The 18429-nt window shown below is 46.1% G+C and overlaps 1 protein-coding gene across 12 annotated transcripts in view; it reads right to left on the bottom strand.

The window, feature by feature from the left end:
* Window positions 1-18429, bottom strand: part of RYR3 (ryanodine receptor 3) — a 485038-nt gene that overhangs the window by 166785 nt on the left and 299824 nt on the right. For 11 of the 12 annotated variants that reach the window (XM_070584420.1, XM_070584411.1, XM_070584464.1 and 8 more), the window contains 7 exons: window positions 17180-17388; window positions 15461-15636; window positions 14262-14298; window positions 12513-12676; window positions 9551-9716; window positions 1979-2065; window positions 1343-1569 (listed from right to left, as the gene is read on the bottom strand). In XM_070584420.1, coding sequence (XP_070440521.1) covers window positions 1343-1569; window positions 1979-2065; window positions 9551-9716; window positions 12513-12676; window positions 14262-14298; window positions 15461-15636; window positions 17180-17388 — 1066 coding nt within the window. The remainder of the gene's footprint in view (window positions 1-1342; window positions 1570-1978; window positions 2066-9550; window positions 9717-12512; window positions 12677-14261; window positions 14299-15460; window positions 15637-17179; window positions 17389-18429) is intronic. The other variant, XM_070584434.1, reaches the window with a different exon arrangement.

The following is an 18429-nucleotide window of genomic DNA, read 5'->3' as shown; positions in this document are numbered from 1 at the left end:
CTCTTACAGGTTATCCTTCCTCTCCCAGTTCTGATCCATATCCCAGTTCCTGATAATCCTCCTTCCCTAACTACAAGGGTCTCAAAGGTCTGAACACTTAAGACACATGGCTTACCAAATATGAAAGTCTTCCTTTTTCGGGAAGAACCCAAAACCTCAAAACTGAAAAACATCCAGAGGTGACTTGGTCTTCTTACTTATAAGTTCAAGGTGATCCTCTGTTCCTGATGTAAGAGCCCCTAAGAAGATGCAGCTGAAGCCCTGTGTCAATCTACCACCTACCTTATCTGTATAATCTCCAGTCTACCATCATCCACGGGGCTTTCCCTCCCCTGAAAACAAACACACCTGCACTCTTGTCCAGAGAGAAAACATTCTCCACCCCGAGCTCAATCGGCATACTCAATTCATTTCCTTCTTCCTGACTTTAGAAGTCTACTTGCCTGTATGTTACTCCCTCACTTGTGGGGGCCCAGGGCATAGGCTCTGATCCTGGCTTAGATTTTCCCTTTTGTCTTGCTCCTCACCATGGATCTGAGGACCCTTTGCAGCTGGCTTACTTGGCTGGACTCCTGGTCTTTTCTCCTCCTTCCCTACACTAGCCTGTCCTGCTGCGCCCATGACCCACTGGAACACCTGAATGGGAGCTGTGCAGGTGTCAAATACCTCTACTCACTCCCCATGACTTTATTTTCTTAGTCCAAGAGATCAAGGGGTCATGATATCCGTAACAATAAAATTTATTTAATTCTTACCACATATAGAAACTGGACTAGCTTTTACCTAAACAATCTCATTTTTTTCTCCCAGTAATCATCTGGGTGGGAAATTATTTTACTGTACTGATGAGGAAACTGAGGCCTGGAGTCCATGAATAACTTACCCCAGGCCACACAGCCAGAAAGTGATAGCACTGGAATTGAACCTAGGCCATAGCCAAGAGTATTTCTTAACAAGAGGAGACCAGGAGCCTGATTCTCAGTTTTCCAATCAAGCTAGGCATACTTCATTCTTCGCCTTCTTGTCATCAATACATGTATTTTAGGGTCACACTAGAGTTTTTAACTGAAGGCTTAGAAACGTTCCTGAGTGCAGGCACTCAGAGCTATAGCAAAGGCCCTGTGGCAGGCACATTGTAGTGAATATCCCACTGTTTCTGAGTGAATACGAAAGCAGGGAAGGGAAAGAAGAGAAACAGAGGCTTGGAGGAAATCAATAGTCATCTTGGGACTGAGAAGGGCCCTTGGCCAATAAGGATGCTCCTCCTTTCCTCCTGGGCTTGCTGGGTCCTGCCTCACCCGCCTCCCAGGCCCGCCCCTCCGTCTTTGGGCCCCTTCACTACCTGTTCTCCTCAGGGATGTGGAGCGCCATCATCTGCAGGGGCTCCAGGCACTGCACCACCCAGCCATGGCGCTCGCTCACCCGCTCTGTCTCCACCTTCAGGAAGCTGTTGGGCATGCGGCTCCAGAGCACGGGCTGGATGGTCTGGATGTCCAGGCGAGGTGGGCACTGTGGGACTGGGTTCTTCTCTTCACTCTTAAATATGGCCGCTGACAGGGGCATTGCATTCTGGGGCAGGGCGGAAAGGCATTAGAGAGGAAACACACGTGCAATACGGAGATTCTCGGTTGCTGGAGAATGCACCTGGGTCATGACAACCAATGTGGTTAGTAGAAATTAAAGAGAGACAAATGCATCCAGGGACCTCTAAGGGCTTTATTAGCCTTAATTAAGACCTTGCCTAGTGGGATAAATGATCACTAATTAATTCTTTCAGCACCCAATAGAAGTGGGAGAAAGGGAAAAAATCTACATTCTGTCATATAGATTTCACAGGCAAGTGTAGAGTCTTGGGGGGGGGGCGCTATATGAAAAGCGAGAAGTGAAAGATTCTCATTTTCTGAGGCGTGGGATTTTCCCCCCCGGTCACTGCTGCCTTCTCTTGTCACAGCCATTAGAAGAGGGGACAGATAAATACCTTCAGCTTCCCAAGTTCAAACTGAAATAAAGCAGTGCTTGTGGGCTGCAGGAAGACGGCTGGGAACACTTTGGTATTGGGCTCCACCTGGAAACCAAAGCAAATCGAGATGTTTGCCCAGAATCACAAAATCATAGGGGGCTAAGTCATTCAGTGTTTCTTTTGGTGAGGAAGACTGGCTCTGAGCTAACATCTGTGCCAACCTTCCTCTATTTGGTATGTGGGATGCCGCCACAGCATGGCATGATGAAGGGTGTGCAGGTCCACGCCCTGGAGCCAAACCCACCAACCCCTGGCCGCCAAAGCAGAGTGTGTGAACTTAACCACTATGTCCCTGGGATAGTCCCTCACTGAGAGTTTTAATCAACACCTTCATTCTAACCTCCACTGAAAGAGGACAGGTAGCTGGTGGGTGGTTCTCCACTGCTCAGAAATTCTCAGAGACCTGGTGCCTATGGTAGACACTGTCACTGCTCCCCACCTTAATCACTCTTCACTCGCTCTACTTGGGGCTGAACCACCTCACGTCTTTTCATTTTCTCTCTCAGGTAACTCCAGCCAGCAGCTTTCTCCAGTGCTCAGGACACGGTCACAGGTGGAGAGCAACTAACTTGCCACCAAAGGCAAAGCCTGCTCTTGGTCACGGAACAATGTGATGTGCTGGCTCTTCACAGTGCACGTGGGTTGCACTATCATTCATCACTCCTGCCCACAGGAGGTGACAATTGGGGGCAGTGCAGTGATTTCAGAATTAGTTCCGAAGGCAAATGGACATGGGTCAGGCAAGCCCAGGGGGACTCAGAGCAGGGCCTCTCAACTTCGGTACTACTGACAGTTTGGGCTGGGCACCTCTTTGTTCTGGAGGGGGTCTTGTGCACTGTAGGGTATTTAGCGGCATCTCTGGCCTCTACCAGGTAGATACCAGTACTACTCCCCACCCCCACCACAGTCATGACAACCAAAAATGTCTTCTGAGATTGCCAAATGTCTTGCAAAGGGACAAGTGCTCCTAGTTGAGAACTGCTGCTTTACGGGCAGAGGCTGTGAGGTGCTTCCCTGGAATAACATGACGAGTCTGCCTCCAGAGCCTGTCTCCTCACTCAAAATCTCTCCTTTCACTTGGTTCCTGTTGATTTCTCTCCACCTCCGTCTCACTCTTTATGATTCTGCTTCTCACACTGAATGGCGCGGGATTCTGTGACTGTCTCTTAGCTGTCACTTCCATGAGGTGCGTAGATTGATTTATTTATGACATCAGGGGCTCCACTTAGTCCTTGCTCACTTTGATGTCAGGGTTTTGATCAGACTCAGAGGATCATGGGAGGAGAAATGGAACTTTAATTCCACCAACTGAAGTCCTTTGCCTCTAAGAAAATTCAGACATTAGGAAATTCTTGCAACTCTCCTGAGCACCAAATTAGCGGGTGGTAGGCGGTGGTGACATACCCTGAGGTGTCCCCCAGTGAGTCACGCCTTGTATAATCCCTATAATTCCCTAGAACCTGTGTCTTGTTTCTAGCAAACAGAACACGGCAAAGTGAAAGGACTGTCACTCCCTTGATTAGGGTACATTACATAAGACTCCATCTCAGCAGATTAGAAAGATTCTCCAGCTGGGCTTGGAGCAGTCAACTGCCCTGTTGTGAGAGGGCTACATTATAAGGAATTCCAGGGGGTCTCATGGGACTGAGAGTGGCCGGCCCTGGCTGCAGCCGGCAGGAAATGGAGCTTCAGTTCTACACATGCAAGAAACTGAATTCTGCCAACAACCATGAGAGCCTGGAAAAGGACTCTGAGCTCCAGAAAAAAATGGCACTGGCTGACACCTGGATTGCAGCCTTGTGAGATCCTGAGCAGAGGACACAGCTAAGCTGTGCCCTAACTCCTGACCTATGGAAACTGTGAGGCAATAAATGTATGCTGTTCTGTTTTTGTTTTTTTGGTGAGGAAGATTGGCCCTGAGCTAACATGTGTGCCAGTCTTCCTCTATTTTGTATGTGGGATGCCACCACAGCATGGCTTGATGAGCAGTGTGTAGGCCTGTGCCAGAATCTGAACCGGAGAACCCAAGGCCGCCAAAGCAGAGTACATGAACTTAACCACTATGTCACTGAGCCAGCCCCAACGTATGCTGTTGTAAGTCACTGAATTTGTGGTAATTTGTTATGCAGCAATAGAAAATTAATATAGTGAGTTTTCTTTTTGTCAGGGTGTTTGTTACAAGCATCCCTTAAATAATGAACTTCCTCAAGTTAGACATAAGTTTTACAAAAAAACACTTTTGGGGGGCTGTAAAAGTGACCTAAAAGATTGCACTGAAGTCCAGTGCTACCATTTGCTCATGATGAAATGGACCAGACTGGTTAAACCCCAGACTTGTGCCCAGCACATGGTCTTCTAGTACACTGCAGTGGCTCATATTTCAGGCACAAATATTTGCTTTATGGTACCCAATGCTTCAGGCACCCATGGGTGATATGAAGGGATAAATGCCTGTAAAATCAAAATATGGGGACAGGATTGCTAGAACATCCTGGCTGTGTATGAAATAAGCTTGTTAAGGATATTCAACAAGTAATTATTTAGTGCCTGCCATATGCCTGCTTTGTGCTGACTCTGGGTTTACAGTGGTGGGGACACAAATAGGAAATTCTGATCTGATGCTGTAGTGACTTTGGCCATAAGGTAAGAGTCATCCTTGGGCAGGCCCCAGATTTCTCAAATACCCAATATGTGACACTTAGAACAATGCACGATCCTCAAGTCATCACAACCTGAAGAAAGCAGAGCTCTGGTGGCTGAGAAAACTTCACCTGGACCAGCAAGAGGCCCATGAGTCTGTGCTTATGGGGAGAGAGAAATGCATTCATCCATAGGTTACTTATGCTGAATTAAATCACACAGTACAGGGAGCTACAGGCTGAAGACGGTGGCACGTGTTTAGGTCCCTCAGAACTGGTCCCTGCAACCTTCATAAACCTCCCTCTAGATGCCACCAGGGCCCTCCTCAAACCCCCCTGAGAGAAGAGGTGTTTTGAAAGCACTAAGGATGCCCTGGGCTAGGTTTATAACCACTGTGCGGAGGATACTCCCAACAAAATGAACCATGGAAATTTCTCTTGACAAATTGAAATGGCAAGCAATAGGGTACATTGGAGTATATTAGGAAGCCATTTGGTATAAACCTAATTTGGCCTGACTTTGTTTTTTCCCAAAGGGCCTGACTGTGGCCATTGAGCATGCATTGTATATCTGCTTAGACATTTTGAGATAAAGGTGCAACTTCCCTCCCCCTCCCCACGTTGGCATCTCCTTAAAGATTAAGCATCTTTCCTTAGGCTGGGAACTGATTGCAGTGCTCATCTGCGATCGCCCAGCTTGAGGCAACAGACCTGCCACCCTGAGGGGTTCACCCAGACAGCAGACCTGTCTGCTGTTTCTATCAATCGCTGTGCCTACAGAGCAGCCTCGTGACTATTGTAAAAGGGACATTTCAATCACATGTGAAACACCCTCTTTGAGGGTATATAACCACCCTGTATACCCCCACTTCTTTGGAGTGCTCTGTTCCTTTGTGGAAAGACTCTCCCAGGTTATAATCCTCAGATTTTAGCTCAGAATAAACTCACCCAAATTTTCATTTATAGATTGGTTATGGATTATTTTCGTCGACACTCTTCAATCACTAAAATAAGAAGAAAATCCAACTGTGGGCTCATGATAGGTGCATATGAGGATAAAAACAGTGACTGGTGGTGGTGTGATCAGAATCCTAGATGGCCTCATGACCCCGGGGTTACTCCTGTGATCCTGAATGTTACATGGCAAAAGGATTCTGCAGATGTAAGTAAGGCAATAACCATAGATCTTAAGAGAGAGAGAGATTGTCCTTAGGGGCCTAATCTAATCGCACAAGCCCTTAAGAAGAAGGTGTTTTCTGAGGTCGGCCCGGTGGCATAGTGGTTAAGTTTATGTGCTCCGCTTTGGCAGCCCAGGGTTCACAGGTTCAGATCCCGGGCCCGGGCCGATACATTGCTTATCAAGCCATGCTGTGGTAGGCATCACACGTATAAAGTAGAAGAAGATGGGCATGGATGTTAGCTCAGGACAAATTTTCCTCAGCAAAACGAGGAGGATTGGTGGCAGAATTTAGCTCAGGGCTAATCTTCCTCAAAAAAAAAGTAGGTGTTTTCTCCTGCTGGGGACAAAAGGGAAACTCAGAGGGATATGAAGCATGAGAAGAACGAGATGTGCTCTTGTTGACTCTGAAGATGGAAAGGGACACGTGAGAAAGAATGGATGTACCTCTGGGAATAGAAAGTGGCCCTGGCTCATAGCTGGTGAGGAAACAGGGACCTCAGAACCTCAGCCTACAACCACAACCCGATCCTGCCAACAACATGAATGGGCTAGGAGTGGATTCCTCCCAGAGTCTCCAGGCAGAGTCCACTCAGCCCAGCCAACACCTTGATCTCGGCCTTGTGAGAAGCTGAGGGGAGAATGCAGTCAACCTTACAGAACTGTGAAATAATAAACATATGCTGTTTTAAGCTGCTAATTTTGTGGTAACTTGTTAGGTTGCAACTAAAAAACAGTGGCTTCCCACCCAAGCTGGTCAGTTTGACAGCAAACACTTAGCAAGCACGCAGCAGGTGCCACGTACTGTTCACGTGCACGAGACACAGCAGTGCACACGAGAGACCAGAGACGGCCTCTGTCCTCAAGAAGCTTACATTCTGGATGGGGAGCTTCCATTCTAACGGAACAAGCAGCGAGCCCAGATGTGAAGGTGTTGTGAAGCACCAAGCGCTTTCTTCCCTTTGTGTTTAAGGAGCCCTTTATCATGGGCTGGTCTATCTTGTCCTTGCAATAAGAGACACTCTATTTCTAATCATGTGTGAAGGTCAGGACATAGAAACTAGCCTGAATTGAAAGCTAACCCCTCTCGTAAATCTGAATCTTACAACTGGCTCTGTTCTCAGAGCAGTGTGGCTGGGGTGGCAATGACCGAGGAGTATCTCTTGGACACACATTTTATTTCTCATTTCTCCCATGATTACATTAAGTGGGAGAGAAAAAGGTTTTCAAATTGCATAGCAGTATTTAATGGGGAGGTCTAGAAACAGGGTTTGAGAGAATCCTTCTCTCATTATTTTGGTTACTGGTCCTTTCTGAATAGAAAGACAGTGTATAAATATTGCTGCCCTGCTCTTCTTGAGATAATTGAAAAATGAAAATGGCTACAGCTGCAGAATAACAATTATCCCACTGCTGGGAGACCATATGCACGGCTGGACACATTACTGCCTCGCCTGGAATGAGAAGTGGGCTGGCTGGGTGCGAGCCTAGCAAAGGTCCCTGTGCAGAGCCCTGACATTCTCCCCATGCACAGCAAGATTCCTTGGGTGGGGAGGTAGGACTGGGACCACTGAGCAGAGTAATCAAGATTTATATGCATGGAGTAGAGGAAGGCAATCCAGAAGGCAGGTGCCAACATGCAGCTCAGAGAAGACAACAGACCAGCCCAATGTCACCCAGGAACTACAGTGAACGATGGGACCAAGATGGCCACAGTATTCTGCTCTTTGTTGTAACATCTCCTCAACATCATGGGCTCGTCCCTGAGGCAGCCAAGTCACTGCTGCTGTGAATGTCCTGGGTTATTTATTTATTTAGGGACCTCCGAAGCCCAACGAGCCTTAAAAGTTATTAGATGCTTTAGAGCTCTCTGAAGCTCGGGGAGGACCCTTCAGTCAAACTCATTTCAAAAGTTAATGGGAAAAAGCTAATGGATTCTGAAAGACAGCAGTAATGTACATAAGCGTTTTCTTAGGGGACTAGGGGGAAGGTGGAATCATGAGAAAGTACTAGAAGAATAATACCTTCACTCTCTGCTTCCAAGCCTGGTTTTGCAAAGGCCTCTTTCTGGGAACGGCTGGTTGGGTCTCAGCTGCTGGACGAAGCCTGCTGTGTGGTGTTAATGATTCCACCTTTTCCCAGGAGGAGAAGGAGGTGCACAAAGTGTCACCCACTGCAGGAGGTACTGAAGAGTGCCTCCATGCCAGCAGGCTGTCCCTGGCCCGCAGGAAGGGTTTGGTCCATCTGCTCTTGGTCACCAAACATTTCAGATTTGGGGTGGCTACTCTCTCTCTCCCCTCCAGACTCCAGCTCTCCAACCACAGGCCAGACAAAGGACTGCCAAGGAGCTTTTCAGCCTGGAGGCTGTAACCTGGGGCTGATTCTCGAATCTGGGGTTTTATCCACTTACATAGTAGCAGGATGCTTTTTATCCGCTGCAGTTAGTTAGGCTTCCTTAAACATGGACTGCAATTGTCCTGGTCAGAAACCTTCAGGAGCTCCTCATTTCTTGTTAATACCTCCCACCTCTCCAAATGAATTTGTTACCACTAACCATAAAGGCCCCATTCTATTCTGTCCATTGTTCCTCAAACATCCCTTACAATCCTCTTTCTCCATGATGCTTCTGTGCCATTCTTTCAACCTAGTATACTCCTCTTTTTCCACCTGGAAGAATTCCTTTTTGCTTCAAAATCAGGATTTCTCGGTAATGAACATTTTCCTGATCACTCTCAGTGGAAGCTCTTCCCTCCTCAAACTTGGATAACGCTCTCTGTGAACACACACGTGAGCCTCTCCATTCTCCCCATGCAGTGTCAAGAAGATTTAATACAGAAATTTAACTCCTTAGCCTTTCCCATGGTATGCTCTTTAGAACTCCAGGCTTAGAGAATGTTACTAATTGTTAAAGTGAAAAAAAAAAAAAAGCTTTCTTGGTTAAATAATAAGAGAAATACTTGGTCAGGCAGGTTTCTTTCTGAAGCATTTCTCAAAATTGTCCTGTACTGATGTTTATTGCAAAACTTCAAAAGGAGGATATAGTATGTGGCATTTCCCAAGATTGCCTGGCCATCAAGGCTGAAAATCCTGCTTAAAGGAGATCAGTCTTCTTGTGGTTAATGACAGGTAAGCCTACATGTGTATAATTGATGTTTATCCTGAGTAGTTCTATCGGAGTTCACGGTCAATGAAATACGGAAACACATTATTTATATAAATGCATTTTAAAAGACTTCTGTAAGGAATCCATAGGAAATGAGAATAAATTTTTTGCAAAGGGGATACTCCCTGGCAAATTAATCAGTTCTTATAGGTCTATATTTTGAGTATAGAAGTTTCTTAAAGTGAGTGTAAGTTTCTTAAATGAGGAGTTTCTCTCTTCACCTTTTAAATTTTGCATCTTGCACAGCACAGGTAACATAACAGTTGCACAAGAAATACTTACGGAATAAATGAATGACCTTTTAGAGCTTATCACCAAGGAAAAGCCATCTTATCTTCTAGAAAGATGACCAGCATATCTGATGAACCAACTAATGATATTTTCCCATCTCTTAACAAAATGAAGTTACTTTATTATTTGTTTTCCTAGATGGCGTGTGGACCATATGGGCTCATCAACTCCACATGCTGAACATGGAGAAGAATGAGGAGCAGAGCCTCAGGCACTCAGGCCTGGGACGCCCCTGTCTTGGCCCCAGAAGCTACCCCTACCTGGTAGCAGGTGCCAAGTTCTCTCCCATTGGCCGAGAAAGACAACATGCCCATCGCCAGATCCACGAGGCAGCCAATCTCCAGGTCCACGTTGCTCCGACTTGATCTTTGGGAAGTGGCCACAATGTCTCCCCCCCAGACCATGTAGCAATTGCTGCGCTTCACACTAGGAGCCAAAGAGAGGAAAAGGCACAGAATCTGGACTGGGGCAATTTGCAGTCAGGACTCAGGAATGAAGAGCCCCCAAAGCTTCCAAAGAAGCTTTCTAATCATCCCCCAATAATTTTTTTCTTAAGTGGATTCATTCAGCTTCACCCCAGTCTCCTGAGGCACAAACCACTCAGTTTAGGGACGAGGCAATCTACCAGGCTCCTTCCCTCCAGAGCACAGTGTTCAGGTAACTGTTCCCAGGTCAGCGTCAATTCCCCTACTGAAACAGATAATGCGGAGGGTAGTATTCCCACCTTAGAGACGGAAAGTGGAGGCCCAGAGAGGGTGACCACCATAGGTAGACTTATATGGGGATTTGGTACAAGGGGCAAGAACAAAAATCTGCCTTCAGAGTCCCAGTCCAGTGTCAGAGCAAAAGGCTATAAGACACGAGAAAACTCAGGCCTACTTCCTTAAGATGGCTGGCCTGGGCCCAGGAAGACAGACAAAGTAGATAAAGCTTGTCTTTGATGCCGTCTCACCTCATGACCTATACTGTGCTGCCCGTCCCAGCCCCCTGGAGTTCTGCCCCTCACACTCTTCACTACCTGCCAACTCACACTCTTCACTACCTGCCAACTTGGGTACCTTTCTCGGCTAGCTGTCTCCTAACCCCCAGAATGCAAACTCCATTATAGGCATTTGGATTTAAAAGCCAGCTATAATACCCAAAAAGCCTTTAAGGCTCCAAAGCCTGAATCCTTAATTGTAAGATTTCAAACCCTGGGTGGGCTTTGGAGAAGTATCGAGTTGGTAGAGGTGATTCCCAGACCCCCTCACGATGGCTGTGGGCAAGAGACAGCTGATTTGCCCTCCTCCCACGCCCAGCCCTGTGTACATCACCTGAGGGACTCCATCACTTGAAGTAACATGAAGTGATTTTTCTCAAGCTAAAGGAGAGAGCAACTCTATACTTGATGCTAGAGCAGCCCCATTAAACCTCCTAAGGTCAATCTGATTTGACCTTGGAAAGCCAAGGGTTTGATTAGAATTCTCCAAGGTTTTTTCCAATTTTAGAAGTCTATCACTTTTCCCTACAACTGTAAATCCCCTTTGTAAGCATATGTTCACCTCTGGGGCACCAACTGGGCTGGTTTTTCAGCGTGAATGCCCTCAGGCAGGGCCAGTGAAAATTACCACTTCACAGAGTTATAGCCATTGCTAGAGTTCCATAAAGGTTAAACCGCATCTGTGTTACCACAGCTTTTAGTGATTAGAGTACTAAATACACTGATGACTACACAGAATTCAATCAATAATGTATTGAAGCTATGGGCATGTGAAATGCCACGCCCTGTCATATTTTAAAGGGCCCAGATATGAAATGCCTAAAAACACCTGAAAATTGATCCTGTATTTATTTATTACGCAAGACAAAGAACTATGAATTATTGAACACGTGCTGTCTACTGGGTCTTATTCTAGGTGCTAACGTGTCAGTAAATTTTTGAAATAAATATGGTCACTGAGGCTCAGATAAATCAAGTAATCTGTCTGGCGTGGCACAGCCAGCAAACTGGAGAAGTAAACCCAAATGGGACGGTCATGTCTGCCTTTTGTTTTTTTGGCTGAAGAGCAAAGTCAGAATTGATCACTTGCTTTTGCATACTCTCCTTTCCTACCTAGCCAGATGTCGCTTATAGCATCTATTCTGGGTCTTGTCATAGGACAGACATTCAGTAATGGTAATAATAATAACATTTATTGAGTGCTTGGGTAAAGGCACTGTTCTAGGCATTTTTCTATGTACTATCTCATTTAAACCTCACAACACTTTATGAGATTGGAACTATTATTCTCATTTTATAGATGAGGAAATTCAGGCCCAGGGAGGTTAAGTGACTGGTCCAAAGTCACACCTCTAGTAAGTACTGGAACCCAGTTTAAATCCCAAGCAGTTTGCTTCCAGAGTCCATGCTCTTTATCACCTGCCCACGATGGTCCCCTATGACCCAGCAACTGTACTTGACCTCTGGCCACTAGTCTTTGACGAGCCAGTAGCATCTGAAGAGCACTGATTGCAAAATGTTCCTGACTTTGTGGGGATGAACGTCAGCTTGAGAAACAACTTATTATGTCTCTATACATGTCTGTATGGGAAAGATTATTAATCTCACTAGGTGGAAACAAGGTCTGGTCTCCAGGGTCACCTCTGGGGCAGAGCTGACCCAGGGTTCTTTCTCTGGTGGCAGTACCAGTGGACTGGTGGGGGGGGGGCGTATGGGTGTGTCTAAAACATGTTTTCTTTAAAGACCCCTAATTTCTATTTGGTGGTTATTATTCATGAATGTGCTATGTCTCTTGTATGTTCTTCATGCTTGCAGCCACTGCAAACTCTTGGGATGAAGAGTTCTGAGTTGATCAGTTGCTGTGGTAAGTCTTTTTATTTCTTCTGACTTGACTTCTCTCAAGCACCCCGGGATTTTTCTGTGCTGGTTCTGATGTTGTAGAAACTGGGGCTTGCCCAGAAATCACGGAGAAGAGTCTGAGAGGGAGCCCAGATCTCCCAATTGCCCATCTGTGTCTCTCAGCCCTAGGTCACGTTTTATATACGTGATGAAATTATGCTCTATTTTCACTAACAACACTTCTCTACCATGGTACTCCCGGTTTACCTAAGGACTTTAAGCCTATGCTTGATCTTCCCTTTTTAATAGATGCTGGGATGTTTCCCTTCTTCTTGGGTTTGGGGGTAGAAGGGAAAAAGACCGCTGGGGACAGGGAGTGAAGAGCCCCTTGGGAGCCTCCTTACCTTTCGTGGACCCGGCCTCTTTCATCCCCTAGAGTAACAGTCACCGTACAGTTTTTATTCAGGTCAAACTTTTCACTGTACAAGTGATAGTCCGGAGTCACCCATCCGACCCAGACGCAGGAGGGGTCCTGGCCAGCAAAGATGCGGATTGTGTAGTAGCACTGCTGGGGAGAGATCACAGAGGGGAGTGAGCGGCCCCCCAGCACGAGGAGCAGGCTTGACAGGCAGAAATAACACAGCGGCCCACACGGTCCTCTCTTCTTAAAAAGTACACCCTGTTCCAGAGGGGACTTTCCCGGCATCCTAGACTGGGAGGAAGGGCTGACTACAGAATTTGGCTTCCTTATTTTTCCCTTTTCTGTCGTGCTTTAGAACTTGGAGAACCAGGCACTTAATCTACCACACTTGGCCCAGAAGATGCTGCTAATGAAATTAGTGGCAGCACCTCAGAACGGTCAGCACAGAGCCCTAACCCTCTCCTGGGCACCAGGGCAGACTTGGGCTGCTGGGGAGAGCTGAGCACTGTCCTCGCTTTCGGAGAGGGACCAGTCGAGGGTCAGAGAACTCCTGCTGCACTTTCCACTTCTACAGGGAAGTCCAAGGTATTTTTTTTGGAAAGTCTTGAAAAAGATGTTGTAAAAGAAAAAGCCCACACTGTGGCCGAGCACCCTCTGTGTGACCATTAGACTCAGCGACAGGCAGGGGTGAGAATTACAGCAGTTCTTGACAAGCGTCATAACCATCTGTGAAGTGTATCACGATGTCATAATAACAGCTAAAGCACTGAGGTAAGTGACTGCTTCATCTTTTTTTTTTTTTAAATGAAATTGAGTACATTTACTCTGAACGAAGTTACTTTTACGTGTAATCTGTCACATTTTCTTGATTGGAAGATAAAAAGGTCAGCCAGACAAACTGCGTCTTGAAACTTGGCACTGGCAGCTATTAATCATGTGACCTTGGACAAGTCATTCATCCTCTCTGTGCCTCAGAGTGCTTAATACTGTCCATCTCCCGGGGTTGCTGTGGGAATTAGGTGGGAAGGTGATGCAATGGGCCTGGGGCAGTGCCCTGCACATACTAGGTGTGTGACATGCTGCAGCAAGAACCTTATTCCTGACAGTTAACCTATGGACTCAGGACTGCAGGATAACTTCACAGAAGGGGTAACAAGCATGTCTTCCAAAGAAATGTCTTTTGTCAGGTGTTAAAGAAGGATGAGAGAAAGAAAGAAATTAAGAAGTGTTGCTTTCTGACTACTGTCTAGCTATAGAAAAGGGACCAAAAGTAGCTTCCATCTTCCGGACTGGCTCCCTGCTTCTTCTTCTCATTTGATTGCTTTCAACATTATCCCTGGCACTGCTCAGAGAGATGGGAGAGTTGATCCATAGACGTTTACATAAAAGAGCCAACAAAAGAATTAAATTAAGACCTCTTCTTCCCCAACTAATGTTCATTTCAATAAGAAAGGCAGTGCTGGGTCCCTGGTAACAAATGGGCAACAAGTACACCATGATGCCCAATTAGGAGCTCCAGATAGAGCTTCTGCTTTGCACTGAATAACTGTCTTTCTCTCCCCCATTTGAGAAATGCCATAGATGTGTTCTGGAAGCATCGAGATGGATATTAAAAGACAGAGTAATTGGCAATTAAAGAGGATCTCTAGACAGATCTTTGCTGTAAGGGGCATATTACCAGGCACAGCAAAGAATCCAATAATTAAAACCATAATTGAGAACATTTACTTACTGTTGTTGTATGAGAGAGTATTTCTTGCATCTGTTTCCTGGGGGGAAGATAATCCATGCTTTAGTTATTCAGCTGTATACACAATTCCACAATTCTGACAGGCAACTGATCTACCTTTAATGATGAAGGCCAGTTTAGGAAACCATTTCCTATACATGAGTGATTCCAACTGGTCTTGGAACTCGTTCATTTGTAACTTGCTACCACCAGCCAGGGCTGCGACTTCCAACTCTTGTCCCTCAGCCCAGATGGTAAATTACAGCTAGGCAGAGGTTGGGGAAGCTGTAATAATGGGCAGGGATAACTCTGAATACATTATCCTGTTCTCTCAAGTGCTTGTTTAAAGGTTGGTAGATAGTGAAATTAGAGGAAAGCTGGACAAGACAGCTCCAGAGAGGCAGACATACAACAACGATTGAAAACAGACATAATGGGGGGCCGGCCCTGTGGCCGGGTGGTTAAGTTCACGTGATTCGCTTTGGTGGCCCAGGGTTTCGCCAGTTCAGATCCTGGGCACAGACCTAGCACTGCTCATCAAGCCATGTTGAGTCAGCATCCTTCATAGTACAACTAGAACAAGCTGCAACTAGAATATACAACTATGTACTGGGGGGCTTTTGGGGAGAAGGAAAAAAAAAGCAAAAAAAGAGATTGACAACAGATGTTAGCTTAGGGTCAATATTTAAAAAAAAGACATTAAAGGAAAGAAGGATAGCAAGGAATATACTCTTTATCAGGAAGGAAGGAGTCACATTACTCAGGAGTCACATAGCTGCTGGGTTGAACACTGACCATAGTTATGCAAAGAAGGCAGTATTTGTCTCCAGAAGCTTCTAAGTTCACACAAAGGCAACAACAATTGCACCCTCTCATGCACTTAGATTCCTTTTACTCCAAAACACAAGAATTGTAGGTTGCAAGAAGGCCAGGGACTCAGAGAGCTCAAAAAGAGCAGAAACTTTTCCACCAGATGCGACCCTGTTAAGATAGATTGGTCCCCTAATTATACATTGCTCAAACACACACAGCGCATGTATGCACACGTGTACACGTACATCCTCACTTCTTTACCTGACTGAAAGCAGAGAGAACCCCAGAGTTCTAGCAGTGTTGAGGTAGAGTAAGAAACAAAGACACAGAAAGCCAATTTTACAGCAGACACAATGAGCACCTTTGAGAACTGGAGGCCCCGCCCTCACCTTTTCTGGAAAGCATCACTGTCCAGACAGGGGCTGTGGCTGAAGGAGGCATGGCACTCAACGGGCATGCTCAGGCGGCAGTAGATCATGTTGGCATTGCTATTCTGTGTGCCAAACGTCTTGTGGGTCACCTTGAGGCATGGCGGGCTGTCCATGGTGCCATCGATCCTCACGACCTGGAAACACCACGAGTCCTTACCTGACACATCTCAGGCCCGAACTTGACCCTGTCCCTACTTCCCTCATTGACATTACATACGTCAAGGCTGTCTGCAAACTATAAAAGTTGTCATGAGTGATAACCAAACTATTACTTTCATCATTCCTTGGACCCTGTCCTGTAGAAAATAACAGATCTGCCTCTGGCTGGAGAAATTAGAGATTTAAAAATACGTCCACTGGATTTTCTGCAAGGTGAAATGTGGAGAACAGGTGCAAGACGGGGGGGCACTATCTGGATGATGCAGTGTGGGGCCTGCCAAGGGTGACCTTTCAGGTCAGGGGGCAAGTGGCCAAAGAAGAAAATCTTTCCAAAGATTTCCCTTGTTGGTGGGCATGAGAATATCTATGGGAGAAGGTGCTAGAAAGCCCAAAGCTCAAGAAGAGACATCCCACCTCCCTCGGAGGACACTGTCTCCCACCCAGAGCATTTCCCACCTCTGCCACAGTCACAGCCTGAGCACTGAGGCTCCCTGAGGACATTCCCAGCACCAGGGCAGAAGCATTGCAGGGGGTGGGATCGGAGGAGGAAAGATCAAAACTGGATTTTTAAAACGTGCGTGTGGGGGGGAGAAGAAGAAGTAAATTGAGGCATAATTTTCTTATGGTCTAAGCATTTCTCCCTAAATTCTAGAGAACAGTTCCTATCCTGGGGTCTATGTAGATGCTTAACTATTTTTGTGTAGTTCGTGTATTTTTCTAAGTGGAGGGTCTCTAGGTTCCATCAGTTTGCCCAAGGGGTCCTAAAGTAATGGTCAGGCAGGAATCAGAGAAATAAAAGCCTCTGTGGGGAAAAGTGGGGGGTTAAGCATTGATGCTTGTTGAATTTAGATTGGAAGGTGAGCTAAGAGAATTTACAGCAGGTGGAAGCAAGCCACTGAATCTAACACTTCAATGGAGCTGATTTGTCTGACTTTCCATCAGCCTCCCTCCCACACACACTATGAAAAACCATGGTGGATGGTGAGTTTGGGCAAAAGAGAGCAAGGAGATGTGGAGCCAGAACCCAAACTGGGCTCCTTACCATCTTTGGGTCCTCTCAGCTCCCCCTATAAGATGGGAGCATCATAATCAACTACTACACCTCAGCCTAAAAGGTTGGAAATGGCTCTGTAGAAACCAAACAGGGCCTAAAAGAAATCAAGTTACAGGCATAGAAGAATCAAGTCCAGGAGATATCTTGAGTGTTGAACTTTTTCAGGAAAGTAACATTTAAGGTCTCTGGATACTGCATTGCCATCACGATACCAGTATAGGAACTTCTGAAGAAAATACAGGGGCCCAAAGGCTTGGGGATTGATCTGCAAGGCTGTATCTGCAAGGTGGTTGCTGTTTATAAGCTGCCACTGAGCTGCCCTAATTAACGTGCCTGAAACTGCAGCTCTGAGGGCCAGTGAGGAGGTGGCTGGCAAGCAGCTGCCTGTTGACAGAAGCATTAGCGAGAGCTTAGCGTCTTGGCCCACCTGCTCCGCCAGGGCCACCCACTGCGTGTAACATTACCTCTATATGTGGATGATCCTTTGGGACGTTGACAAACGTTGGGAGGCGCTTGCTGAACCACATCGCAACATCTCGGTTCATGTTGACAGCGAAAGGCTCAAAGCCCTCTTGTAGGCCGCACATGGTATAAAACTTGAAGGTACTGGCATCCATCCCGAGATTCATGCGGCCAATCTGAGACAGTCCCAGAGAGCAGATGGGCACAAAGCCTGCAGAACGGCGAAAGAAAGCTCAGCTTCAGCCTGTGGTACCATCTCAGGAAGCTGTGAGGAAGCCAAGACTGTGCTTCCTTAACGGCTTTGAGTACCAGTAGGAAAGATGGGACACCATCCTTTGTCTTCCTGGCACATAAACTCAACAACGTGAGGCCACGTGGAGTCTATGGCCGCCCTTGGTGAATGGGAAAGAAAGTGAATTTGATTCAAAATGATTTGGGAAAAAAGCCAAGATTATTCTTAAGAAGTAAATAAATATCAGCTGGAAAAGTAAAACCAATGAGAGAAAAAGTGAAATTCTTGACCTACACCTTAGTTAAAATTGACATTAGGCCCTGGGAAATTTTAAAATATTGCCCCAAACAAAACAATACAAGAAACCTAAAGAATGATGTGGTGCAAAGTGCCTAACTTTTCTAGGTCTCAGCATCTTCTCCAGTGAAATGAGAGGCCTAATGGTTTTTTCTGTTTCGAGGGTATGATTCTAGGAAGTTTTAAATGTTAACACTATGACTCTGCTTGTTTAACAAAATTTAACAAAATACAATTGCCAAACTTGCATCCCCTAGTCTACTGTTCTGGTCCCCACCTAAGCAGGAAGGGGAGATTTTTGAGTAGGAACCATAGGAAACACCTCTTCCCCCTCCTACAGTGATTGTCTCTCCAAGCTCTCTTCTGTATCCTCATCATATTAAAAAATTGCCATGCAGAACAGACCAAAGCAGAAGTTCAAATTGTTTGGTGTTCTTGTTTGTGGGCTATTTATAAATCATAATTGTGGACCAACAAATCGGCAGAGCTGGGAAAGCACTCATTATCCTGGATATGGGAGGATGTCGGAGGCAGGCGGCCGGAGAACACTTGGAAGGGGAGGAAGGGGTACAAGGCTGGTGACTAGAACAGGGATTGGAGCCCCCGAAAAGACAACTGGTGTCACTCTTAGGACAGGAGTGTTTATTTTAGGGGGAATTTAAAGGCCAATTTTGGGAGAATTTACATTCAACAGTAAGAGCATCCATTCACAGAACCCAAGGC

This window comes from Equus przewalskii, chromosome 1 (assembly GCF_037783145.1).
Source record: "Equus przewalskii isolate Varuska chromosome 1, EquPr2, whole genome shotgun sequence".
Taxonomy (NCBI): Eukaryota; Metazoa; Chordata; class Mammalia; order Perissodactyla; family Equidae; genus Equus; species Equus przewalskii.
The sequence above is the reverse complement of the archived record's forward strand: the minus strand, read 5'-3'. Positions and strand labels throughout refer to the sequence as shown.